The following is a 27,947-nucleotide window of genomic DNA, read 5'->3' as shown; positions in this document are numbered from 1 at the left end:
ACTGTCCTCTGAATGGCTGTAAATGAGCTGTGTGTGTTTTGATCTCAGCAGCACAGATGTCAGAGGAGAGGCCCTTCCCAACGACTGCTTCCCAACACCCTTCCCAACGGTGCTAAAACTCTTATGGTCATTAACCTCACCTCACCAATCATTATCCTGAGGAAGTCCATAGTGTCTGTTGCATGGGATAGGAATATTGGGGAAATAACAGCTAGATACAGTATGTTAGGCCCATCTCATGAGATAATGTCCATATACACATTTTAATTAACTGAATCAATTCAGAGAAACTTAAACATAGCCTGCAGCATTCAAAATATTTATTAACATGTAGACTACATACAGTGTACCCAATTTACCTAATGATGCATCAGATTTGATTTGAATGTCCCGCCTCTGCGAGGCAGGAAGCAATCGCACACACACTGAAGTTTGCTTCCCACTCAGTTCGGGGTCTGTATTGTCAGTGCGACCAAGAGCTGACAATGTCGTGGATAACATTATCACTATACTTGTTAACAATCAAAAGTTCATCCAGAGTTTTTGTTGGATCAAGACAGACTTTTATTACACGAAGCAACGAATGCCGAACTGGTCCATGGAGTAGCTGCTTGCCATGACTTGGAGCTCTCCTTTTATACAGACACAAATGCATAGTCAAGTTTATACAACATACATAGTTACTCCTCTTGATATGAATGAATAACATCTTTCAGTGTCACATGTTTGTTACTCACAAGGCTACGTGCGTTTCTAAGTGGGGCTTCTGTCTCTTATTAGTGGCGTGACTCAGAAAAGTATATACATACGTACGTTAAAGAACAATCACACTCTGTATTGACCTATGTGCATGTGACTATGTGCATGAGGTCATAACCCACAAACAAGTGATAATACTATGGTTCCATTGTTACTCCAATCTCACACAGCCACAATGAGAAGTTGTATCTCCATCACATGTCATTGACATACCCAGAACAGCTGCAGGAATTAGATATATCATTTCATTTATCAGAAGTACAGCATTTGCACTAAATAAATGTATCTGCTCTGTTTTAACCCTCAATTGGTTCCTAATCCATGAGCATTTAAGGCATATAGGTGTTTCATTCTACAACATACAGTGGGGAAAAAAAGTTTTTAGTCAGCCACCAATTAGTGCAAGTCTCTCACTTAAAAAGATGAGAGGCCTGTAATTTTCATCATAGGTACACGCTCAACTATGACAGACAAAATGAGAAAAAAAATAAGTATTTGGTCACCTACAAACAAGCAAGATTTCTGGCTCTCATAGACCTGTAACTTCTTCTTTAAGAGGCTCCTCTGTCCTCCACTCGTTACCTGTATTAATGGCACCTGTTTGAACTTGTTATCAGTATAAAAGACACCTGTCCACAACCTCAAACAGTCACACTCCAAACTCCACTATGGCCAAGACCAAAGAGCTGTCAGAGGACACCAGAAACAAAATTGTAGACCTGCACCAGGCTGGGAAGACTGAATCTGCAATAGGTAAGCAGCTTGGTTTGAAGAAATCAACTGTGGGAGCAATTATTAGGAAATGGAAGACATACAAGACCACTGATAATCTCCCTCGATCTGGGGCTCCACGCAAGATCTCACCCCGTGGGGTCAAAATGATCACAAGAACGGTGAGCAAAAATCCCAGAACCACAGGGGGACCTAGTGAATGACCTGCAGAGAGAGCTGGGACCAAAGTAACAAAGCCTACCATGAGTAACACAGTACGCCGCCAGGGACTCAAACCTGCAGTGCCAGACGTGTCCCCCTGCTTAAGCCAGTACATGTCCAGGCCCGTCTGAAGTTTGCTAGAGTGCATTTAGATGATCCAGAAGAGGATTGGGAGAATGTCATATGGTCGGATGAGACCAAAATATAACTTTTTGGTAAAAAACTCAACTCGTTGATGTTTGGAGGACAAGAATGCTGAGTTGCATCCAAAGAACACCATACCTACTGTGAAGCATGGGGGTGGAAACATCATGCTTTGGGGGCTGTTTTTTCTGCAAAGGGACCAGGACGACTGATCTGTGTAAAGGAAAGAATGAATGGGGCCATGTATCGTGAGATTTTGAGTGAAAACCTCCTTCCATCAGCAAGGGCATTGAAGATTAAACGTGGCTGGGTCTTTCAGCATGACAATGATCCCAAACACACTCGCCGGCAACTGAAGGAGTGGCTTCAGTAGAAGCATTTCAAGGTCCTGGAGTGACCTAGCCAGTCTCCAGATCTCAACCCCATAGAAAATCTTTGGAGGGAGTTGAAAGTCTGTGTTGCCCAGCGACAGCCCCAAAACATCACTGCTCTAGAGGAGATCTGCATGGAGGAATGGGCCAAAATACCAGCAACAGTGTGTGAAAACCTTGTGAAGACTTACAGAAAACGTTTGACCTGTGTCATTGCCAACAAAGGGTATATAACAAAGTATTGAGAAACTTTTGTTATTGACCAAATACTTATTTTCCACCATAATTTGCAAATAAATTCATTAAAAATACTTTTTTTCCCCACTGTATGTACTAGAAAATCATCCATAACAACCAGCAATTATTCTCCTCGATATTTCAGTCCATTTAAATATATATCTTTGAAGAACAGGAAACTAATTTAATTGTGCGTCTGAACACTATTATTCTGCCATTTACAAAGGCTAAATAAAAGTTTTAAAACCAGTTTTATTCTCGCTATGTAGATGTCTCTGTTGGAGTACTAGGAACAGGAAGACGCTGTTCTGTGAACCAAGATGAGTGGGACCAACGCGCGTCTGCGGGCGCCCTGCCGCTTCGCTCACTACTTTGTGATATGCCCGGAATAGACACGCAAACTGGTCTGGAACCGGACGAATTAGATTACTTACTTATTTATTTATTTATTTTTGTATTAACCATTTCCTATGAGGTAACTATACAAAAACAACTGATTTTTCTTAAAACGGACTATTTGATTTTGGGTGATAATATTCGACTGTCCTCTGAACGGCTGTAAATGAGCTGTGTGTGTTTTGATCTCAGCAGCACAGATGTCAGAGGAGAGGCCCTTCCCAACACGGTGCTAAAACTCTTATGGTCATTAACCTCACCTCGCAAGTCATTAACCTGAGGAAGTCCATTGTGTCTGTTGCATGGGATTGGAATATTGGGGAAATAACATGCTAGATACAGTATGTTAGGCCTATCTCATGAGATAATGTCCATATAAACATTTTAATTAACTGAATAAATTCAGAGAAAATTAAACATAGCATGCAAAATATTGATTAACATGTAGACTACATACAGTGCACATTATGCACCCAATTTACCTAATTTATGCTTCAGATTTTATTTGAATGTCCCGCCCTGCAACGCGACGAGCGTCCGCCCTCGCGAGGCATGGAAGCAAGCACACACCACACACACCGAGCTCGCGCTTCCCACTCGGTTCGATTCTGTATTGTCAGTGCGACTAAGAGCTGACAACCAGCAAGTATTCTCTTCGATATTTCAGTCAATTTAAATATAACTTTGAAGAACAGGAAACTCTTTTAATTGTGCGTCGGGAACACTGTCATTCTGCCATTTACAAAGACGATATAATAGTTTTAAAACCAGTTTTATTCTCGCTATGTAGATGTCTCGCTATGTAGATCCTGTGATTACAGATGTGAGTGCTACAGGGCGATAGTCATTTAGGCAGGTTACGTTGGAGCTGTTGGGAACAGGGACAATGGTAGTCAGCTTGAAACATGTTGGGATTACAGACTGGGGCAAGGTAAGATTGAAAATATCTGTAAGACATCTGCCAGCTGGTCTGGACATGCTTTGAGAACTCACCCTGATATTCTGTCTGATTGTTAACCTGTTTAAACTTTTTGCTCACATCAGCCACAAAGAGCGAGATCACATAGTCATCCAGAAAAACAGGGGCTTTCACACAAGGCACAGTGTTATATTCCTCAAAGCGAACATAAAAGGCATTTAGCACATTTGGGAGTTCTGCATCGCTGGGCAGCTCGTGGCTGGGTTTCCCTTTGTAATCTGTTATGGTCTGCAAGCCCTGCCACATACGTCAAGCGTCGTAGCTTGTGTAATAGGATGAAACCTTCCTCCTATATTTTTGCATGTTTGATGTCTCATCGGAGGTCGTAGTGGGATTTCTTGTATGCGTCCGTGTCCCGTTAATTGTAAGTGGAAGCTCTAGCCTGTTGCCTGTAATCCATGGTTTTTGGTTGGGATACGTTCTTATAGTCACTGTGGGGATGACATCGTCTATGCACTTATTGATGAAGCCTGTGACTGTTGTGGTAAACGTCTCAATGTTATCGGATGAATCCCGGAACATATCCCAGTCTGTACTAGCAAAATAGTATTGTAGCCTCGCGTCTGCTTCGTCTGACCACTTCTGCATTGAGCGCATCACTGGTACTTCCCGTTTGAGCTTTTGTTTGTTAACAGGAAGCAGGAGAATACCTCTGCATCTTAGCTAGAACATTTGAGAAGTGAAACCAGCTGCCTTGCTAACCACACTTTCCCACTTTCTATCGACATGCTCCACTCACAAGACTGCGTATAGATCCTCCCTGTTTGTAGCTCTTCTCTTAGAATGGGTGAGGACATGTGGGGGGGATGAATCAATATTTGACCATTATTGCCTTGTTGAATGTCAAATGATGCAACATATAAATGCCACCTGTGGAGCATTGACTTCCAGAATAAGGATCTGTTTTGCCTTATATAGAAGGGGAACCTGATCCTAGATCAGCACTCCTATTCTGAGATGCTTTGTGAATACAGGCCCAGAGCTTTATGCTTATATGCCCCTGGTCTCATCTCTGTTCTACACAGGCCTTTCTCTCTGGACCACTTTGATGACTACCAGAAGCACTTCAGTGTCATGAACTATGTAGAGGGGGTCCAGCTCAAACAAATAATGATGCCAATGCAAACCCCTGCATTGATTCCCCCATGTACACACAACTAATGTGGTCATTCATGGAAAGCAGACTAAGCCAACTGAATGAAAAGGACACTCACACAGAAAAGTAAACAAACACTTGTCAAAGAAAATGCACACAAGGCAACAACACGAAAACACACACACAGCTGCAACAAACACACACCACCTGAATTACTTCCCGAAATCTGATACTCTGTGTGCCCCAGGTTCACTATGATGAATTCATACCCATGTTTGAAAAGCAGTATCCTCAGTATCCATGGAAAGAGGTTGAGGTAAACAGACACTTTTAATGCTTAATGTATCTGTCTGTATGTGTGAGTTAAGCCGGGAGGACACTACATGACTTTCAAAATCCTAACATCGCCTCTCACATTGAACAACCGTCTTTCCTGTAGTTTTGTTATGTTGCCAACGTAGTGGTTTGCACACTAAACGATGTTGCACAGATGGGTTCACACTACAAGATTCTTCACTTGGTCGTGAGGATTGTCGATACCACACTGCCTTGCAAAAACAATTGTGATTTAACGTAGCTACAGTGAGGGAAAAAAGTATTTGATCCCCTGCTGATTTTGTACGTTTGCCCACTGACAAAGAAATGATCAGTCTATAATTTTAATGGTAGGTTTATTTGAACAGTGAGAGACAGAATAACAACAGAAAAATCCAGAAAAACGCATGTAAAATTTTTTATTAATTGATTTGCATTTTAATGAGGGAAATAAGTATTCTCAATCAGAAAGATTTCTGGCTCCCAGGTGTCTTTTATACAGGTAACGAGTTGAGATTAGGAGCACACTCTTAAAGGGAGTGCTCCTAATCTCAGTTTGTTACCTGTATAAAAGACACCTTTCCACAGAAGCAATCAATCATTCAGATTCCAAACTCTCCACCATGGCCAAGACCAAAGAGCTCTCCAGGGATGTCAGGGACAAGACTGTAGACCTACAGCCCAGAACTACACGGGAGGATCTTGTCAATGATCTCAAGGCAGCTGGGACCATAGTCACCAAGAAAACAATTGGTAACACACTACGCCGTGAAGGACTGAAATCCTGCAGCACCCGCAAGGTCCCCCTGCTCAAGAAAGCACATACACAGGCCTGTCTGAAGTTTGCCAATGAACATCTGAATGATTCAGAGGAGAACTGGGTGAAAGTGTTGTGGTCAGATTAGACCAAAATCGAGCTCTTTGGCATCAACTCAACTCGCCGTGTTTGGAGCAGGAGGAATGCTGCCTATGACCCCAAGAACACCATCCCCACCGTCAAACATGGAGGTGGAAACATTATGCTTTGGGGTGTTTTTTCTGCTAAGGGGACAGGACAACTTCACCGCATCAAAGGGACGATGGACGGGGCCATATACCGTCAAATCTTGGGTGAGAACCTCCTTCCCTCAGCCAGGGCATTGAAAATGGGTCGTGGATGGGTATTCCAGCATGACAATGACCCAAAACACACGGCCAAGGCAACAAAGGAGTGGCTCAAGAAGAAGCACATTAAGGTCCTGGAGTGGCCTAGCCAGTCTCCAGACCTTAATCCCATAGAAAATCTGTGGAGGGAGCTGAAGGTTTGAGTTGCCAAAGCGTCAGCCTCAAAACCTTAATGACTTGGAGAAGATCTGCAAAGAGGAGTGGGACAAAATCCCTCCTGAGATGTGTGCAAACCTGGTGGCCAACTACAAGAAACGTCTGACCTCTGTGATTGCCAACAAGGGTTTTGCCACCAAGTACTAAGTCATGTTTTGCAGAGGGGTCAAATACTTATTTCCCTCATTAAAATGCTAATCAATTTATAACATTTTTGACATGCGTTTTTCTGGATTTTTTTGTTGTTATTCTGTCTCTCACTGTTCAAATAAACCTACCATTAAAATTATAGACTGATCATTTCTTTGTCAGTGGGCAAACGTACAAAATCAGCAGGGGATCAAATACTTTTTTCCCTCACTGTATCTGTATCATGTAACGGGGAGAGAGTGAAGTAAGGGCCCTGCACTGTTCTGCTCTGTGGTTTCTCTCGGTTCTCTCCGTCTCGATCCTTCTCCAACTTCCAAGGAACACTGGTTTCTTTTGTATATTTTCTGATTGGTATTAAACCTCATGGAAATGTTAAATTAACTGACTGAGTGTGGTGTATTACTATTAATATGTGTGAAACGCTGTTCATAATCATACCCTAATCATAAGTATGGGTGATTGATACAGATTGATGGGTTGCAGTGTTGTATAAAAATCATCTATTGTAGTCGGAAAAAAACTGTTAAGCATTCACCAAAGGTTTATTCAATAGTGACCTGTGCAGAGGAGACCTTTTCTGGACTTTCTTAGACACATACATTTTAGCTTATATAGGCAAGGAACATCTGGTTTAGATCAGTATTCTCTTTTCTGCACAGTTTCTTGCCAAGCTTATCTATTATTTAAGACATACATGAGGGATTGTCACGTTTCATACTCCCCTTCCTCAAATCCAGATTTGTCTTGTTCTAGTTCATCTTGGAGAACAGCCTTAAAGCACAGAGTAGTTATCTAACACGATTGTCATTAAGCGGCATTTTTTGCCTTCACAGCAGTAGGTGTGAGCATATCTTACAATGATCAACTCCTGAAATGAATGTATATGTAGATAATGTAGGGCCACTGTCACGCCCTGGCTCTGGGGACACTGTTATGTTGAGCCAGGGTGTGTAGATTTCTGTGTTGTAGGTCTAGTTGTTTCTTTTCTATGTTGCCAGTGTGGTTCTCAATCAGAGGCAACGAGTGTCAGCTGTGGCTGGTTGTCTCTGATTGGGAACCACATTTAAACAGGCTGTTTTCCCACAATAGTTGTGGGATCTTGTTCTAGTTGGTTTGTGTTAGACCGTTGACTGTCACGTTATCGTTTTGTTGTTTTGATCGTGTATCACCTATAATAAATATGTTCGCATTCAACGCTGCGCCTTGGTCCTCCTCTCTTACCGACGATCGTGACAGCCACACTAGTATGTCTTTAGACAAATATGTGTATTAGTTGCCCTTAGACATGCATGACAACTGTCTTGGTAATTATTCTAATCAAAGGAGAAACTTTTAGATTTCTTCAAAACCATCAAACTTTATTAATAATTACTGCAGTAATGGAGTTGGTCGGTAGTCACTGAGAACTCTACACGCAGAACCAAGCCACAGCATTATATAGTTAAGACACATCCTCCTGAACATGTGACAAACAACAGATGTGTGGAATGGGTCAAAAGGTTAGGATTTGTATGAAAGCAATAACAGTATCTGCTCTGAAGACTGTTCTCATTGTATGGAAACCAGGGTATTGCCCCCAAGACGAGGTTCTTATCAACTATTCATAACAGATCTCATCCCTGGTAACACACAGTCACCAATTCAGCCTATGAAAATGCAGGCTGAGTCAGACCAGAGACATCTCCCTCTCACACACCACACACACTAATAATCATAGAATGGTTTTATCACCTAGCCATCACTTAATCAGTTTCCAGCCCAAACTTCAAAGGCTCAACTGAGTTCACACAGACACAGATGACAGGGTTTTAAGAACCCTATTCTATTGCATAAAACAACCATTCGATGCATAAACAGTATTATAACATAATCTTGTAATTTCGCCACCACACAACTTCAATGCCAGATATTTTATGTATCATTAAGGCAAATGTAGGGAGATGCCAAAGGTAAAATATAATAAACATGTTTGATATTTTATAATCCAGATGCATGCTTAAATAAGGAATATAGCCATGCAGTATGTAACTGTGCTTTAAATGAATGTATGTATATTCTTTTTTAAGAAAGGGCCTGAGCCACGCAACCAATAGAAATGAGAGGCTTCATATAGAAAAAGTATTCATGACCTTTTGGAGTAGACATTGTGTGTGACAGCTGGACGTTGGAAAAGAAGGGTGGTGCAGAACTAAAATAAGTTAGGAATTTACCATAAGGGGGTGACTGTATATGCCATGTAAGCATGTTTGTGCATTTGTGTTTGTATAAAAAGAGCTCTAAGCCAAAGGAAGACAGCCGTTCCATGGAGCTGCTCGGCTTTTGTTATTAGATAATAAAGGTCTAATTTTTGGATTCACACGCTCCAGTTTCTTGAGAGATATTTTTGAGTTGACTACTTTTGAGTCAAATATTTCTACCACAGACTCAACATGTTTTTAGCAATGGTTGGAATTTCACCACTGAATATGCTTTCTAAATAGCTGCAGTCAAGAAAAGGTCACGTTTTCGATCTATAGATAGCCAGCCATTACTTCAATATCACTAAGCATTAGTTTAGTAATAAATCACAACGAAACAACTGGTTATTTGTTTGAGCATGCTCAAAGGTCAAATTATAGCAAGAACAAAACCTAAAACCGCAGAGAAATTATAACGTATTTCTGTTCATTAATTTGTCTTGTAAAATTGGCTTTATGTTTTTTGTCATTTGCTTCAATAAAATAATGGTTAGAGAATACTGCCAATCAGTTGAGAAGGAGCAGAGAAAACTCTGGGGGTGTGGAACATGAATCTACTAGTACCAGCCACGCGCTCTCACCAGAGATACATTTGAAGAAGTTCTAACAGAAGAGAGGAGTGTTTTTGGCAGTAATGCACTATAACGTTGGATGCCGATAAAAGAAGAAGAGTGCGAGTTATTGATCGCTAGATCTCGGTTAGAGATATTGATGTTTACCGCTGATCTGCCGCATGTGAAAGAGAGAGGAGCAGCGCAGGCTTTCTGTAAGTATCCTAGGTCTATATTCTCTTAGGAAAATCCAATGGTTGATGTGGTGTATTGAGAAATGTATTATGTGTTAATGAGTTTAGATTTTAAATGGTTGCAAATAGCCAATGGGATTTGTATGCAGGAGTTTAGTTATTTGAATTAACAAATGACAATGGGGTTTCTGTTCTTGCATGGAAGTGATTGGATTACGATATGCAAGTCCCCTGTAGCTCAGTTGGTAGAGCATGGCGCTTGCAACGCCAGTGTTGTGGGTTCGTTTCCCACGGGGGGCCAGTATGAAAATGTATGCACTCACTAACTGTAAGTCGCTCTGGATAAGAGCGTCAGCTAAATGACTAAAATGTAATTGTAATGCAAGGGCGGTAAAAGTTCAATGACGTATAGGAGAGTTGGGCTGAAGACATTGTAGAGAGTAGTTGATTGGAATGTGTTAAGGAGAACATGAAATAAATCAGTTCTGGTCATTTATAAGTTCGCTTCGGAGTCTTCAGTAAAAGAACCCAGCATCTTAGGATGCAACAACTGGCGACGAGGATAACGGAATTGTGAGGCAAAACCCTCAGACTGCTGATGACCAACCGAGGGAACGGTTAGCTAGTACTAGTAGATTAGCTGGTCAGCTGGGAAGAAAACTAAGGAGAGCCATGGCACTCTTCAGTAGTGAGACCGGTTTGTGTTTCCAGGAGGCTAACGAGAGCTTCGGCATATATGAGGAGCGAGATAACTGACGACCGAAGAAGAGCGGTGTTTCTATCAGTCGTGGGTTTAAAGACGTTTATGCTGCTGAAAGATTTGGTAGCGCCGAAGAAGCCGGGAGAGGCTAGCTTCCAGGAACTAATTTCAGCTCTGAGAGACTTTAAGCGCCAAAACGGAACGTGTTGAGCAAGAGGTATGTTTTTCAGAATAGGAAACAGTTTGCGGGAGAGACTAGCTGAGTATATAGCATCGCTAAAGAGACTGGCGGGTACATGCAGTGTTGCCAATTTAGCGAGTGTTCAGACCCCTCTAGCGACACATTTTCAAAAAAGCGACTAGCGACTTTTTATGGTGTTATTGGAGACTTTTGGAGACTCTGACTTGAAAGCACGTATCGTTCTTACTCTTCTCAACGAGCAGCGGGTGCTGCCGTGGGCCCCGTCCCAAAGCACTCACATGCGGCACAGTCTTCGCGCAGCAGTCCATCCCAGCTGCAGTCAGAGCAGGAGATGTTCACCCCTCCGTGTCCATACTGCAAATGAATCGCGCATGCGGGAAGCCGCCGCTGGCTGATCCCGCCCTGGTTTACATTCAGGGCGGGATGTAAATGTAGGGTGTTTTTTACTCACTTTTTTGTCTCTCCCAAGACATTATTCCTCTCTCCTACAGCATCCATCACAATTACATGCACATGGCCAATTATGTAAATTGGGTGATGGCGTCATTTAGTGACTTTTAGGACAGCCAATAGCTACTTTCCTTACTGAGGAGTTGGCAACATTTACATTTATGTCATTTAGCAGACACTGGCTACATGTGAGTTTGGGGCTGCACTAGAGGAGCAGCTGAGGGACCAGCTAGTTTATGGAGTTGACAGTAAGGTGCTGCGGGGCAAGATGTTAAGCGCAGCATACGGGGAGAATTTAACATGGGAAAAAGTATTGGACATTGTCAACAATTTTGAGGGCACAGCCCAGAGTATGCAGAAATTCCAGCAGACACCGTCTCAGCTGAGAACCGATCAGTTGACCACAAAACGGGAGGGGCATCGACCCGGATCCTCCAGGGAGAAACAGTGGATATCAGACCAGAGGGGGGAGACGTCAAAGCCCTGTTTTCACTCTTTGGGGACAGGACATTCACAGCAGACTTGCCGCTACAAGGAGTTCCAGTGCAGAGCGTGCCAGAAGACTGAACATCTTGAAAGGGCATGCAGGGGAAGAGTATCTGCGGGGAACAGCACGTTTTTCAAGCAACGCTCTCAAACAGCGCACTCTAATCCAGGGAAGGGGACATGCTACTTGACGACAGATCAAGTTGAGGAGGCAGAACTGCTATTGCCTGCAGGGTCCAGCACAGTCGGAAATCACCAGTCAGAAAAGGACTTGGGGCTTTGTACTGTGTGTAGTGATCGTGAGTATGTGAAACCGTATATGGTCATGGTGAGATGTAACGGGGAAAAGATAAAGATGGAGGTAGATATTGGGGCTGCCATGTCTATTATCTCAGAGAAGCTGTACAACAGCAGATTTAAGAAGCATAAACTGCAACCATGTGATGTGGTTTTGAGAACTTATTCAGCTCAGCCTATTCAGTTATTGGGAAAGCTGGAGGTTAAAGTGAAATGTGATGCTCAGGTGTTACCACTACCCCTATTAGTGTCAAAAGGCAAGGGTCCTACACTAATGGGGAGAAATTGGATTCAGCACCTAAAATTTAGATTGGTCAAGAGTGAACCATGTGTCAGACCCAGTTGCACAGCTGTGCGATAAATATGCTGAGGTGTTTAAATATGCTGAGGTGTTTAGTGTGGTAAAGGGAGTTAAAGCCAAAATTCTAGTGTCATTTTTAGATGTACTTCCCATTTTAGCTAAGGACATAGCCAGGGAAACTACCAAGGACAAGGGTTTGGCTAAAGTGAAGCACTTCACACTTACAGGGTGGCCTAACCATGTTACTGATCCTGAACTAAAGCCTTGTTGGGTGAGAAGGGATGAGCTCACTGTAGAAAGTGATTGTGTGTTATGGGGTATGAGAGTGGTGGTGCCGGCTACTCTACAGAGGAACCTACTGAAGGAGCTACATGAAAACCACTGGGGCATGGTAAAAATGAAAGCTCTTGCAAGGAGCCACTTTTGGTGTCCCAGGTTAGACTCAGACATAGAAGACATGGTAAGGAGAAGCCAGGTGTGTCAGTCTACTAGACATATGCCTAATCTTGCACCAGTGCATCCTTGGAAATGGCCTGAGAGGCCCTGGCAGGGCATCCATATCGATTTTTGCTCAAAAGGGAAAGCACCAGGTCTTTTTTCTTTTCTTTTTTTCCCCACCTTTATTTAACCAGGTAGGCCAGTTGAGAACAAGTTCTCATTTACAACTGAGACCTGGCCAAGATAAAGCAAAGCAGTGCGATTAAAAACAACAACACAGAGTTACATATGGGGTAAACAAAACAAAGTAAAAAATACAACAGAAAATATATATACAGTGTGTGCAAATATAGCAAGTTATGGAGGTAAGGCAATAAATAGGCCATAGTGCAAAATAATTACAATTTAGTATTAACACAGGAATGATAGATGTGCAAGAGATGATGTGCAAATAGAGATACTGGGGTGCAAATGAGCAAAATAAATAACAATATGGGGATGAGGTAGTTGGGTGGGCCAATTTCAGATGGGCTGTGTACAGGTGCAGTGATCGGTAAGGTGCTCTGACAACTGATGCTTAAAGTTATTGAGGGAGATAAGAGTCTCCAGCTTCAGAGATTTTTGCAGTTCGTTCCAGTCATTGGCAGCAGAGAACTGGAAGGAATGGCGGCCAAAGGAGGTGTTGGCTTTGGGGATGACCAGTGAGATATACCTGCTGGAGCGCATACTACGGGTGGGTGTTGCTATGGTGACCAATGAGCTAAGATAAGGCGGGGATTTGCCTAGCAGTGATTTATAGATGACCTGGAGCCAATGGGTTTGGCAACGAATATGTAGTGAGGACCAGCCAACAAGAGCGTACAGGTCACAGTGGTGGGTAGTATATGGGGCTTTGGTGACAAAACGGATGGCACTGTGATAGACTACATCCAGTAGTTACGGATGCATACTCACGCTGGCCAGAAGTAAAGTGTATGAGTAATACTTCAGCTACAGCCACGGTAGAGACACTCCGGGGAATGTTCGCAGCCTACGGGTTAGTTGAGGAGTGTGTTTCAGACAATGGGCCGCAGCTGGTGTCAAAAGAGATGGAGTCATTCTTCCAGTTGAATGGGGTGAAACACATCAAGTCGGCTCCGTATCATGCAGCTTCAAATGGCACAGCACAGCAACTTGTACAGAATCTAAAACAGGCTCTAGAGAAGGACAAGTCATCAGGACGGTCTGTACAGCATAGTGTGGACAACTTTCTGTTTGCCTACAGGAATACGCCACATGCCACAACTGGAAAAACTCCAGCAGAGTTGTTCCTAAAAAGACCGGTTAGAACAAGGTTATCACTGGTTAAACCCAGCTTTTCAGCTGACATGCAGTCCAAGATACAGGACAAGGGGTGGGCAAGAGTCTTCGTTTTTTTCAATCGGAACAAACAGTACTTGTCCGAGATTACCGGGGAGGAGAGAAAGAGAAATGGGTACCCGGGGTTGTGAAAAGGGTACTTGGTCCTGTAACCTACTTGGTGTAGACAGAGGGGAAACTGTAAGAAGCATGTGGATCAAATGATGATGCAACATAATGAAAGAGAAGAAATGAATGTGTTAGAGTGGAACATCTCTGATTGGGACTTGGACACTGTGACTGTGACGGGGAACGAATACAGAGACACAAATTGTGCCAGGCCGTGAGCCTGAGGGTCCAGAGCCTCATGAGAGGCCAAAAAGGGTCAGAAGGCCTCCGGACCGATTGGATCTGTAAACAGGTGTATATGACTTGAGAAGTGTAAAACTGTTTTGGAAAACCCATGATGTTCATCAATGATGTTTTCAGAGGAAGTGAGAATTTCCGGGGAGGAGTGTGGTTTATTGAGAAATGTATTATGTGTTAATGAGTTTAGATTTTAAATGGTTGCAAATAGCCAATGGGATTTGTATGCAGGAGTTGAGTTATTTGAATTAACAAATGACAATGGGGTTTCGGTTCTTGCATGGAAGTGATTGGATTACGAGATGCAAGGGCGGTAAAAGTTCAATGATGTATAGGAGAGTTGGGCTGAAGACATTGTAGAGAGTAGTTGATTGGAATGTGTTAAGGAGAACATGAAATAAATCAGTTCTGGTTATTATAAGTTCGCTTCGGAGTCTTCAGTAAAAGAACCCAGCATCTTAGGATGCAACAGTTGACATGAACAACAATGCTATCTATGTTGAATTGTATTTTCTCTTTGTGCAAAAAAAGCATCAGATTTACGCATGGGTATTCATTCTCCAGGAGATATCCAAGTAAATACATAGAGGACCGTTTCAAGGTGTTTGCTCGTCACTTTGTAACACATCTTAAAGCAGCAATCAGCAGAGGAAACCATAACGAAGTGAATCCCTGCCACTGTTTCTGTAAAAAGCTGAGGGATGCAAGGACTGACCATCCATGATATCAAAATTATAGTTTTAAGCATATTTTGAGGCTATATAGTCAGTGGCGAGTTTAGCATGTAAATCTCAGTTGGGAAAACAACGTTTTGTTGTTGTTGATGCAAGACAGCAAAGACACAACACTAAACAATACATTAATTGCACTATAATGTTGACAAACAGTGCCCACAAACTGTTAGGGCCTACTTAAAGCTGTCCCAACAGCAGAGCTTTCTTTTCAGCACAATGGAGTGAATCCTTACCAGTGCTATACCTGGCTATCAGCTGAGCCTTGTCTGGCAGAGAAACAGTTCATTCAGCCTCATTTACTGCCTGATATGGCTGACTTGCTTAAACAAATGTGGTTTCTACTGACAATTAAGATGTACAAACTATGGAACGATGAGCGGATAAGAGGCCATCCGTAATTTTTTTAAGACTTTAATGAGCGCGCTAAGACAGACGTCAATATAACTATTTGTTCAGCACTTTTGAAATGTACAGAAATCAACATGAGCCGTTCTTACAGTATTCTTCTTGTACACCGAGTCAGAACCGTAGGATAAATAAAGGGGGCATATAAGCAGACAATAAAAGCTCTTACATTTCACAACCAAGTCAGAACAAGTTATGAGTGGGAAAAGGACCAAATTATTAGGGTGAGGCACATGGGCTACAGCTTACTACACAAGCTACAGTATACATATCTCCAGGGGCGCAACTTTGGTTTTAGGAGAGGGGGGGAGATAGTAATAATTATTATAATTTTGTATATCCAGTCAGATAAACACTCCAAACAGCCTACCCAAAGGCTCGGAGGTGTCCGCATGGTCCTAAAGCACACCGTTGCCTTGTTTTATATCACATTCCAATGATAAAACTGGGGGGGTGGGGGACAAAAATGCAATTTCAGAATGTGTCCCCCCCACCCGTCCCCAGTGAAAGTTGCACCCCTGCATATCTCCCTGGCATATTACATAATTTATGTAGCTGCATACAATACCTTTTTGGACTCACTTGAACAGGAAGGTGGCTCAGCGGTCCTTCTTGTGGGCAATATTTGTCATGAAACTTTGTCATCAAAGTCTGGTATTCTCCGGATTTATGGTGCTTTCAAGATAACTGGGGGTAAAAAAAAGTATAATCATGACGTCAGTGATCTTCAGGTCGAGGCCCAAGTTCCCGAGTTGGATGACCGTTCAAAACGTATTTTCCCAGTCTGAGATCGTTTTTTTCAGAGTTCCCAGTTGTCTTGAACTCACTGAAGTCTGAGATTTCCCTGTTCCGAGTTTCCTGTTGTTTTGAACGCGGCAGAAGTCATGCTGGCTCGACAGCATGGCCAATGTATTCAACCTTTTCTGGCCCATGGTGTTGCGTGTGAATGTTGATCCTTTTAAGCTTGGAAAAGAGACCCTTAAACCCAGACTTTGACAACACACCCTCTCCACTGAATAGCATGCAGGGGAAGTGAAATAGGGATTGCTTTGCAGCGCTTATAGTTAGCCACGTATTCCTTCCAAACCACTCATTGTTGAATTTGCGATTTCCAACTTGCTGTGTAATGTGTATGTCCAATGGCCGATGAGCACCGATGCGTTTTATTTATAATTTATTTTCATATGACAATGATTGAAAAGGTTTTGCCAGTAGATTTTCTACGTGATTCATGATGACTGCTTTTCTAGCTTGCTAGCGAAGATTTTGAAAGTATGATGTTGACATGATCAGTCCAATCAAAGCTACGGTAGCTATAAAATGATTTCACATCATTTTATTTGTGGCAAACGAACTTGATGGATGGGCACCAGATTGATTTCTTTTGCCTCTCTCCTTAGGAGCCTTGATATTCAACAATAACATGTTTGGCAGAATGTAAACTTTCTGCACTCCCCTTGTCTCACTCATTAACTTTCCATACACCACGTTCTTATCCATCCTTCATTGACCCCAGCCTATACCTTCCTCATACATGTAAAGTAGTCAATAAGATATGGTAACATGATTAAGTATATTTTAAGCTAGAATCCAACAATAACTGTAATATATAATTCTTATTATATCTTGTGTAAATTCATCCAGTGTACAGTTGAAGTTGGAAGTTTACATACATACACCTTATCCAAATACATTTAAACAATTTTTTTCACAATTCTTGACTTTTAATCCTAGTAAAAATCCCCTGTCTTAGGTCAGTTAGGATCACCACTTTATTTTAAGAATGTGAAATGTCAGAATAATTGTAGAAAGAATGATTGATTTCAGCTTTTATGTCTTTCATCACATTCCCAGTGGGTCAGAAGTTTACATACACTCAATTAGTGTTTGGTAGCATTTCCTTTAAATTGTTTAACTTGGGTCAAATGTTTCAGGTAGCCTTCCACAAGCTTCCCACAATAAGTTGGGTGAATTTTGGCCCATTCCTCCTGACAGAGCTGGTGTAACTGAATCAGGTTTGTAGGCCTCCTTGCTCGCACACGCTTTTTCAGTTCTGCCCACAGATTTTCTATAGGATTGAGGTCAGGGCTTTGTGATGGCCACTCCAATACCTTGACTTTGTTGTCCTTAAGCCATTTTGCCACAACTTTGGAAGTATGCTTGGGGTCATTGTCCATTTGGAAGACCCATTTGTGACCAAGCTTTAACTTCCTGACTGATGTCTTGAGATGTTGCTTCAATATATCCACATAATTTTCCTTCCTCATGATGCCATCTATTATGTGAAGTGCACCAGTCCCACCTGCAGCTAAGCACCCTCACAGCATGATGCTGCCACCCCTGTTCTTCACGGTTGGGATGGTGTTTTCCGGCTTGCAAGCACCCCCTTTTTCCTCCAAACATAACAATGGTCATTATGGCCAAACAGTTCTATTTTTGTTTCATCAGACCAGAGGACATTTCTCCAAATAGTACGATCTTTGTCCCCATGTGCAGTTGCAAACCGTAGTCTGGCTATTTTATGGCGGTTTTGGAGCAGTGGCTTCTTCCTTGCTGAGCGGCCTTTCAGGTTATGTCGATATAGGACTCGTTTTACTGTGAATATAGATACTTTTGTACCTGTTTCCTCCAGCATCTTCACAAGGTCCTTTGCTGTTGTTCTGGGATTGATTGCACTTCTCGCACCAAAGTACGTTCATCTCTAGGAGACAGAACACGTCTCCTTCCTGAGCGGTATGACGGCTGCGTGGTCCCATGGTGTTGATACTTGCGTACTATTGTTTGCACAGATGAACGTGGTACCTTCAGGTGTTTGGAAATTGCTCTCAAGGATGAACCAGACTTGTGGAGGTCTACCATTTTTTTTCTGAAGTCTTGGCTGATTTATTTTGATTTTCCCATGATGTCAAGCAAAGAGGCACTGAGTTTGAAGGTAGGCCTTGAAATACATCCACAGGTACAGCTCCAATTGACTCAAATGACATCAATTAGCCTATCAGAAGCTTCTAAAGCCATGACATCATTTTCTGGAATTTTCCAAGCTGTTTAAAGGCACAGTGAACTTCGTGTATGTAAACTTCTGACCCACTGGAATTGTGATACAGTGAATTATAAGTGAAATAATCTGTCTGTAAACAATTGTTGGAAAAATTACTTGTGTCATGCACAAAGTAGATGCTCTAACCGACTTGCCAAAACTATAGTTTGTTAACAAGACATTTGTGGAGTGGTTGAAAAACGAGTTTTAATGACTCCAACCTAAGTGTATGTAAACTTCCGACTTCAACTGTATATACATAAAGATTGCATTTAGACTACTGTTACAGTGCTATTTGGGTTGTTAATTGGATTCATTACGACATTATTTTAATTAGAAAAATACAATAAATTACTTTGTGTACTTGTTTGACATTTTACTGCATTCTTAGGAATTACTCTTGAAATTGGCATGGTCTAATAGATTCAACAAACAAAACACTCATCTAAGTTTTGCTTTTTTGAATGAACCAGAAAATCAATAGTTGTATCTGGTTGCTTATTAAAGTTAGCTGGCTTAATTGATCCTGATTGTAGTATAACACTCTAGTCCAACCTGAGACGGGCCAATAGCTTAAAACCTGGTGTGACTCTAGGGAAGTTGTCTACATAGCTAGTTGTCACGCCCTGGCTCTGGGACTCCGTTATGTTGAGCCAGGGTGTGTTGTTTCTATGTGTTTTGGGTTCTAGGCTGATTATCTAGCTCATGTGTTTCTGTGTTGGCCGGGGTGGTTCTCAATCAGAGGCAACGAGTATCAGCTGTTGCTTGTTGTCTCTGATTGGGAACCATATTTAGGCAGCCTGTTTCACACAGTGTGTTGTGGGATCTTGTTCCGTGTATGGTTTGTGTCTGTTACTAAGGACTTCACGTATCGTTTTGTTGTGGTACTCTAAATAAAAAAGTATGTTCGCATATCACGCTGCGCATTGGTCCACTGTGTTCGACGATCGTGACACTAGTAATGAATAGGCTCCATTGTTATGTTAACAGTTGAACCATTGTGATTAATTCACTTCAAGGTTGTGTCTCTGCATCACTTCAAGGCTGGAGACAATTGTTGTGTGGTCAGTTGTCATAATAATGATTAGCCTGAGACAAGTTACCTTGGTTAAATCCTGAGAAAGGGCCTTGGATATCAACAATGCCATATTATACACCAAACAGATGTGGAGGGTCCAACACCCTCCCTGATTCCTCTGGAGAGTCAACCTGACCTGAGGTGGAACTCTCCTCCTGCCCAGACTAGTATTTGTGGGGCACAGGCTCCTCTTGTATGGGTGTGTACTATGTTGATGGTGTTAGTTGACTGTGACTTGTGCGCGGCTCTCTAACTTTAAACCCATAATGTCTGAACTGGCAGTCACATGTCCTAAACATGTTTCAGAGTTGCAGTGTATGTTAGAAAAATCTATAACTTGGTTGATGGATAACCATTGCATAGTTTTCACAACTGTTTCTCTCTTTTTTTTCTCCAGAATTGACCTCTCACAATTCAACTATTGAGGATGGTGCCCCATATGCTTGAAATGCTGCCCAGCTCAATGTGCTGGGTCAGATAGAGCTGACACAACATGGATAACACTTGGAGCGATGGTGACGGATGCAGCCGCCATAATATGGCTCACTGGGAAAGTGCTCCACCTGCTGGTGAAAGACAGTACCTCACCCACTGGGAAAGGGAATGCCAGTGGCTGAACCATGAGGAAGAAGCTTCCATGTGGGCTCACTACAACTCCCATAGACAAAACTCTCAAATGGACTTCCGTGGACATGGGGCACAAAATACCCAGTCACCTCCTCTGTATCATCAGGGCCGTCACAGAATGGCTCAGAGTCAGAACATAGGGGATTGGCCCAATCTCTATGGACCCTTGAGATGCCAGGCATCCCCTAATGTAACCTTACACCGCAGTGGAGAATGTACAGAAACATGGGCTAAGCATGAACCCCACTTCCCCAGCTATGAGTTTTTGCCCCCACTCATTGTCGAAAGAGGGCATGAGGATATTTCCCTTCACCATAACGCTAACTGCAATTATATGGTTGGTCGGACAGTGAATCATAACAATCTCCATTACTTGGTAGGCAAATGGCAGATGTTCAATTCCACCCATTCCAATGGACATGCTAGAGGTCATTTTAATGAACATTCAAGGGGACATTCTAATGAATGCTCAAGAGGATGTTCTAGGGGTGGTTCTAGTAGTCATTCTAGGGGTGGCTCTAGTGGATGTTCGAGGGGTGGGTCTAGTGGACGTTCTAGGGCCCATTCCAGCAGGTCTCCCAGGCTGGACTTCCAGGCTAAGCATGTCAACCCTTCTCAAACTACGACCAACAGTTCTCCAGACATTCAGAAAGCCAACATCACTCCAACTGTTCCTGTGGTCAACAACGAACACAGTGAAACAACATCAGGACGAACAGCGGGTCCTGTGAGAGATTCTATATCACTTGTGCAGGCCTTCACTTCGACTACACAGCAGTGTGTTTCTATGGATCTCCCTTCCACGGGAGGTAGAGAATCTGGTGTTGTTGACCTAAAAGCAGCCCAGGTAACAAATGCAGACACCCATGGTATACTAGGACCTAGTGTTCCTTCCCAAGCCATAACACAACAAACCAATAATCTTTCTGTCAATGCTGCTCTGGTTTCTCACACCCAGACCTCTTCCACCCCTGAACAGCAACATGCTCCCTCTCCTTCTCCCAAACCTCTCACTGAGACACCTCAGGACAAACCACCTCATAATCATAAGATCTCACTCAATGAAATACAGGACTGGCTCCAGAGTGTTTTAAGATCTAAAAATGGACCCGTAAATGGGAACAACTCTACACAAGACCCCTCTCAGTCCCAACAATCCAGCACAGAGAAGATGGCTGTTTTACAAGCAGGCAATACGCACCGACTTCAAAACACCAAAGACGACCAGGCAAGGCCCCCTGAGAGGTTTAGGGCTGAGGACTCCACTGTACGGCTGGAGATTAAGTCCACCCCCAGGTATATGACCCTGACGGCAGTCACCACCGCTCCGCCTCCTGTGGCTATCGTACCTCCAATGAGTCCACAGCAGTCCCCAGAGCCCATGGAGACAGAGAATGCAGGCAATGAGGTGCCATTTAAGATTTTACAGGCCTGGTCCATCAACGAACAACAGGCGGAAAGCCTGTGGGATAGAGCTAAAGATGATGCAAGTTCTCTATCTGTCCCAAATGAGATGGTTCAAGTTGAGAGTGTTATGGAGTGTGATAAGCCTGTAGATGCATCTGCAACAAGTTCACTGGCATCTACTGGAGAGGACAATGATGAGGTCCTTCAGGTCAATCCACAGATTGACAAGATTTCACCTTCACCGTTTGTCCACACCAACCCTCAGGCAACTGATATTGTACGCATAGGTGGTACACAGACAATTGTGGACGTTAGCGCTAATGGCGCAGATGAGAGAACTCTTGATTTGTCCACAATTGCTGAAGTTCAGTTCAAGTTAAGTACGCTTCAGCAACTGGTTACTTATCTGGAGAGTGCAGCAACAATCACAGAGTCAAAGGATGGTTTTCTAGAGGCCATATTGGAGCGGTATAGGGGCGGGGATACCTCTTACCTGGTAGAAACTTTAAAATATAAAATGGATGAGAAAAACATGCAGGATGTGTCTGCCTGGGCCGTAGAGGATGAGAAGGCAGTGGTTTTCTTTGCAGTCAGTGGTATAACACTGGGGGAAGTGATCGAGAACTTTCCCATTCCAGCACATGTTGACAGCTCTTCCCAAGTAGGTTACAGGTCATCATGTTTAAATGTCAATGAGAAGCCGTATGACATTGACAAAGAATCTGGAAGAGCTTGGTCTGTGTGTTTCATACCAGATAAAGCAGAGGAGAGTTCCAAAGTGGTTGGGGGAGTCAAAATGGATGACACCTTCGACAGTAAGATGGAGACTGTAGACTTGCCTGCACGACAACCTGTTGAAGCAGAAGCAACAGACTCAGACCTCGCAACAAACACAGACTCAGAGACAGACCCCCTTTCTCCAATGATTTTGACTGTCCTCACATCAGAGAATGCTGTGAGACTGCTTGCTGAAACAGAGGCAACAGACACAGACCTCACAACAGACTTGGACACAGACCTCCTTTCCCCAATGAATTTGACCATCCTGACATCTGAGGATGCCATGAGACTGTTTTGCCAGATCGAAAATGGCTCTGACCTCCAACTCGGGTCCCCTGAACCATGCTCTGAAAACAAAGATAAGACACAGACAAAGCAACTAGAGAATATAGTAAGTGGCAGCTTAGATAAGTCTTGCTACTGTCCTTGTATTATTGAAACTGACAATGGGTTTGAAAGTGGCCTATGCTCCAGTTGTCAGAGAGAGAAAGGATTGCAGCAAGGTACAAGATGCATAACAATCGCTCACTGCTTTACCCTGTCAGATACAAGCGACAATTCAGATCAGGAGACAGAAGCAACCGACTCAGACCTCGCAACTAACAAAGCCCTCATGATGGACGCAGACCCCCCAACAGACGCAGACTCCGAGACAGAACCCCTTTCTCCAATGATTTTGACCGTCCTCACATCAGAGGATGCTGTGAGACTGCTTGCTGAAACAGACTCTGGGGGGAAGGCGACTGTGGACAATCAATGCAGGGACAAGAAGCAGATGCAATCAACTGAAGAAGAGGGTGATGACAATCAATTCAGTGACATTAAAACAGAGGGAGAAATGCAGCAATGTACAAACGTCGTACCGATCACAGACTTTTTTTTCTGGTCAGAAACTAGTGAGGATTCAGATCAGGAGACAGAAGAGAACCCTAATGAACAACATGCTCAGATTGAGGCTCATGCTTCTAATGTTAAAAGGACGGAGCCTGAAACTGATGCCAAAGAACCATGTGAGTCAGCCCAAGAACATACTACCCAAAGCAAAGTCAGTCCTAGTTCTGAGGATAGGGAAAGATGGCAAGAGAAGGACCAAGACTGTAGGATGAGTACATCACCACTTCCCAAGGTTGAAACCCCTTCTAAGTTAAGAGCTAACATCATAGCAGACAACTGGTGTTCACCTATAGAGGACTGTGGTTCACCTGTAGATAAGTATGACAAAGTTGCAGACTTTTTCACCCAATACAAAACCTGTAATTCAAAGAAAAATATATATATGTATATGGAAAAGGAGAATACCCTCCATCCAAAGTCATCTGATAGACAAAAGCTCAAGAAAAGCCATGGGAGAGCAGAGAGGAGACGGTCACCATCCCAACCCCCTAAGAGCTCTGGGGTGAAGGCAACTGTGAATAATCAACGCAGGAACAAGAAGCCACATGCGTCAAACAAGAGTAGACATTCGACTAAGAGTGATGAAAATCATTGCAAAGACAAGAAGAGGGGATCATCAACTGAGAAAGAGAGCGAGGACAATCAAAGTAGGGATAAGAAGAGGAGACCTTCAATTGAAAAAGTGGGTGAGGGCTGTCAATCTAGGGACAAAATGTCACAGAAGAGGAGAAATTCAACTGAAACTGAAGGCAGGAACTCTGGTGACTCCAAAGAGTTGCAGTACCAGTTGGTGGAAAGAGAGAGGGACAGCGGCAGTGGAAACGCACCGCCGTGCCCTGGGGTGAAAACCCCCCATGTGCAGGGGTCCTCAACTACCACTGTTCCTCTCAAACTCTGCATTAACGTTACTGAGGAAGTCCCCAAAATGCCAATGGAACAGCCAAAAACTAAATCCCCGAACAAAACTATCAGACACCGCTCCCCTGCAAAGTCAGTGTCTCCTGTTGTCAAAGAGAGGCAGAGGAACGGCGTCAAACACAAGCAAGAAATTAAATGCCTAAAAGTCAGATTGGAAAAGCTGTCCTCATCCAAACATCTTGTCAGGAAAGGTTCTCCACCAAGCCGGAAGAGAGAGGAAGGTTCCCCACCAAGGCAGAAGAGAGAGGAAGTTTCCCCACCAAGGCAGAAGAGGGTGGAGGATAGAGGATACCCTGGGGGTTTAGGGGTAAAGTTTTCTATGAATCCTGACTCGTCCATGAAACTAAAACGTAAGGCAGAGAGCGACTTGACATCCCAACAGAAGTTGACAAAGATTCCGAAGGTGTTGAATAGTAATGAGAAAGGAAGGTTTTCAAAAAGCGAGTGTGAGAACGACTCGCCGCCCCCCAAGCCAAAGCTGCCAAGGATTCCCAAGCTTCCGAGGACTCCAGAGGTTTCAAAGGATGGGAATGAGGGAGAGAACAGATAAGAGACATCTCCCAGTGCTTCACCTGAATCACAAACACTGAACAACCCTGCAAAGGTGGCACACAAGCCGAAACCTTTTATCAAGCCTGCCAGTCCCCATGGTAATAGTCCAGGTAGTCATGCATGCCCTAATCCGGCCAGGGTATCGCCGCCATATGACAATGGACATTTTGGGGCAAAAGTCTCTGCGAGGCAGCATGTGTTCTCTGATTGGGAGAGCAGCTTTGTCCCGACTCCAACCCCCCGGACTCGCAGACGATCAGGGTGTCCTCCAGAGGAAGTGGAAGGTCCACAGGCCAGTCCCAGGTCCAGCTCGGAGACCAGGATCATCCGACCCATTCTAAAATGTGTCGATGCTTCGCCAAAACCCAAGCGGAACATCAGCTTCGCTTTGAATCCAAGGACGGTGCACTACTTCAAGCCCCGTGAATATGAAAATGACGTCATGTTCAACAGGTCTTACACGGATCCTGAAGATGCACAGCATTCTAACGAGGAAGAGGAAGATGCTCCTGTGAATTGCCAGAACACGAAGGAACAGCACCCTGTTAGGGAAGAGAAGCGGCAAGATATAGGGGAGCTGAAGCCTGGACCAAGCGGTGCATGTGAAAAGAGCTTCAAAAGGAAACGTGAAATACATGAGCCTGCTGCCATTTTGATGAAGAAGAGCATTGTTCAGGCAAACCATTGGATGAAGTGTCTCCATCGTGAACCTCCGAAAGACTCCAGACACTCGGGTAAGGACACCAATCACAAGCCACTGTCAAACGAATATGGTATGTATTCCCTCAAAGTTTTTGTGTAATATGTATAGCTAGCATTGGCATGAAAAACGAACACACAGAATAACACACTACAGGTCAATATTTAGTTAAATTTTATTCGATTTCCAGTCATTGACAAGTTCTTCTGGTTACAGCAAAAAAAACTGGAGTTGGTTACAAGTGGTCAGAGAAGCAGAAGAAGTGGCCAAATGAAATTGAAGGTAAGTCGCAGGCTATGCTAGCCTCACATGGTAGGCTACTTTTACAATTGCGTTAATGATTTCCCAGTATTTCAAACAAAGTTGTATATGTATTTTAGAAAAATGTCAGACGTAGACAGTTTGATGTTGGGTTCTGATTGGAATCATCTAGATCAGGGTTTCCCAAAGTCGGTCCTGGGCCCCCCGGGTGCACGTTTTGGTTTTTGCCCTTGCACTACACATCTGATTCAAATAACCAAAGCTTGATGATGAGTTGTTTGTTTGAATCAGCTGTGTAGTGCTCAAGCAAAAACCAAAATGTGCATCCAGGGAGAGCCTGATCTAAATGAAAGGGTATTATGTTATTTATAGGAGCTGAGTAGTGAATGCAAATGTATCATGCTATTGTACACAGGCCTGTGAGCCTGGGTCAATATGACCTAAGTAAAGTTGGGAGTCAAAGTGAGAGGGGTGACACAGAATACTGGTGGGCAGACAGGTGTATTTCCCAACTCTCACAGGATGTGACTCAATGCATTACCATATGAATTTGATAAGGGTCACTCCATTTGATTTCATTCACTTTTTGACCACACCACTTTTGATTTGAACAAACCTTCCCATACCTATTTGCCCATGGTAGAAGATGTCAGAAAGTGACATTTTGGACCTTATCGATGATAACCAACTTGTTGTTAGGTAACTGAAACCTATATAAGTGCGACTTGTTTTGACTGGGTTGGAACATGTTCTAGCCATGCTCTGAGTATATTCTGAGGCAGTGTTCCTAGGATCCTGTGTACGGTGAATAAATAGACTTCTGAACTGAAAAGTCACCTTACTGATCATTCATCTCCACTTGGAAAGCCAGTAACTGGGGGACGGCTATTTCCTACAGTGCTAATGTAAATATTTCTCACCTGCTTGCTTATGTTTGTTTGCCTCTTAGGTTCCTCTCCGAATGCAAGCTCCCCTCACAGTAACCATCCAGGTTCCTCTCAGAATGCAAGCCCCCCTCACAGTAACCATCCAAGTTCCTCTCAGAATGCAAGCCCCCCTCACAGTAACCATCCAGGTTCCTCTCAGAATGCAAGTCACCATTCAGGTTCCTCTCAGAATGTAAGCCCTCCTCGGGGTCACTATTCATCCTCCAGCCTATTGAGAAGAGTTGAGCCAACAGCCAGGCACCATAGCTCGCCCATGAACGAATGAAACAAGCGGTGGTCAGGAGACAGACGTGATTCGTAAGCCAATCAGTCGGCCCTGACAGGATACACCAGACAACAGTAATTGATGGGAACTGGCAAAGACAATACTTTTACCTCATACCTGACATTGTGCATATGCTGTTCTTTTTAAAAACTTGAAACACTACAGACAGTGCCTATAAAGCCATATTTAGGCTACATTATGCAGTTTACTTTTCTACATGTTTTTATCTGGTTTTGAATTAATACATTTCTCTATAATAGGTTCGGTTAGCTGTGGTTGAAACAGTCAGAAGTGTGTTTTATATACTATGTATATGTGTTATTGTAACTCTTGACATCTAACGGTGATTGGTGTTTGGTTACCTGTATTCCTATAGTATTGTTTGCCTACATTGTTAGGGCATCATAGTGATTGAATCATCATAGTGATGGTATTGGATTTAGTTTGTTTCTAGTATTTGTATTGTCTATTTCTATTGCAGTCAGAACTAAAGCTAAAGGGGAGAAACCAGACTGAACTTATTGTTTAATGAGATTCTGCTGTCCCATACACAAAAAATGTGTCAATTGTAACAGGTGTTTATTAACACTGGTGGTAAAGTGGGTAAATATATCATGGATATCCAACATCAAATTATGTTTGAAAGCCATTATGTCACTATGTTTATAGTTATCTGTGGCCATAGATGTTGTTTGTAGTTAAATTCAACTGATACTGCTGATGTTCTGGGTATTGAGGAATGTATGTACTTACTTGTACTACGTCTTAAAAATTGTTCGAAATGCCAAGTTTAGTTTTTAATATCTGTCAGTTTTTGTCAGTTTTGATGCTGTATTATGTTTTACCTCTTTTTACTGTATTGTTACGGCACTGAACTAACATAAATACAGAAAATACATTTTTGTTGTTGCCTATCCTCTCAGACTACACAGCATCCAATGAAGATAATTGTAGTATTATTTACCCCCTCCACCAGGCAGACCACATTTGAGACACACAGTTACACCACCAGAGGGAAGCAAAGTACTATTTTAATGTTCCTTTCATTTCAGTCACTCACTTGTGCAAGGCTTCTGGGTCCT

The 27,947-nt window shown here is 43.0% G+C and overlaps 2 protein-coding genes across 2 annotated transcripts; both read left to right on the top strand.

The window, feature by feature from the left end:
• Nucleotides 1–9,513: 9,513 nt before the first annotated feature.
• LOC123480978 lies at nucleotides 9,514–25,426 on the top strand. The gene is made up of 2 exons (XM_045212360.1): nucleotides 9,514–9,703; nucleotides 19,912–25,426. Exon 2 carries the CDS (start codon nucleotides 20,008–20,010, stop codon nucleotides 24,688–24,690), a length of 4,683 nt encoding a protein of 1,560 aa, XP_045068295.1. The 5' UTR covers nucleotides 9,514–9,703; nucleotides 19,912–20,007; the 3' UTR covers nucleotides 24,691–25,426.
• Nucleotides 24,707–27,763, top strand: LOC121575712. Its single transcript, XM_045212361.1, has 3 exons — nucleotides 24,707–25,465; nucleotides 25,609–25,674; nucleotides 26,603–27,763. The coding sequence occupies exons 1-3, from the start codon at nucleotides 25,135–25,137 to the stop codon at nucleotides 26,863–26,865; spliced, it is 660 nt and encodes a 219-aa protein (XP_045068296.1). The 5' UTR covers nucleotides 24,707–25,134; the 3' UTR covers nucleotides 26,866–27,763.
• Nucleotides 27,764–27,947: the final 184 nt, after the last annotated feature.

The sequence above is a fragment of the Coregonus clupeaformis genome, unplaced genomic scaffold (genome assembly GCF_020615455.1).
Source record: "Coregonus clupeaformis isolate EN_2021a unplaced genomic scaffold, ASM2061545v1 scaf0009, whole genome shotgun sequence".
In the NCBI taxonomy this organism is placed as follows: domain Eukaryota; kingdom Metazoa; phylum Chordata; class Actinopteri; order Salmoniformes; family Salmonidae; genus Coregonus; species Coregonus clupeaformis.
This window is presented reverse-complemented; position numbering and strand designations above follow the sequence as displayed.

Coding starts and splice junctions, on each gene's coding strand:
- LOC123480978 (XM_045212360.1), top strand. CDS start 20,008: ATGGATAACACTTGGAGCGATGGTGACGGATGCAGCCGCCATAATATG.
- LOC121575712 (XM_045212361.1), top strand. CDS start 25,135: ATGTTCAACAGGTCTTACACGGATCCTGAAGATGCACAGCATTCTAAC. Junction 25,466..25,608: donor GCCACTGTCAAACGAATATG/GTATGTATTCCC, acceptor TTCTGGTTACAG/CAAAAAAAACTGGAGTTGGT. Junction 25,675..26,602: donor GTGGCCAAATGAAATTGAAG/GTAAGTCGCAGG, acceptor TTTGCCTCTTAG/GTTCCTCTCCGAATGCAAGC.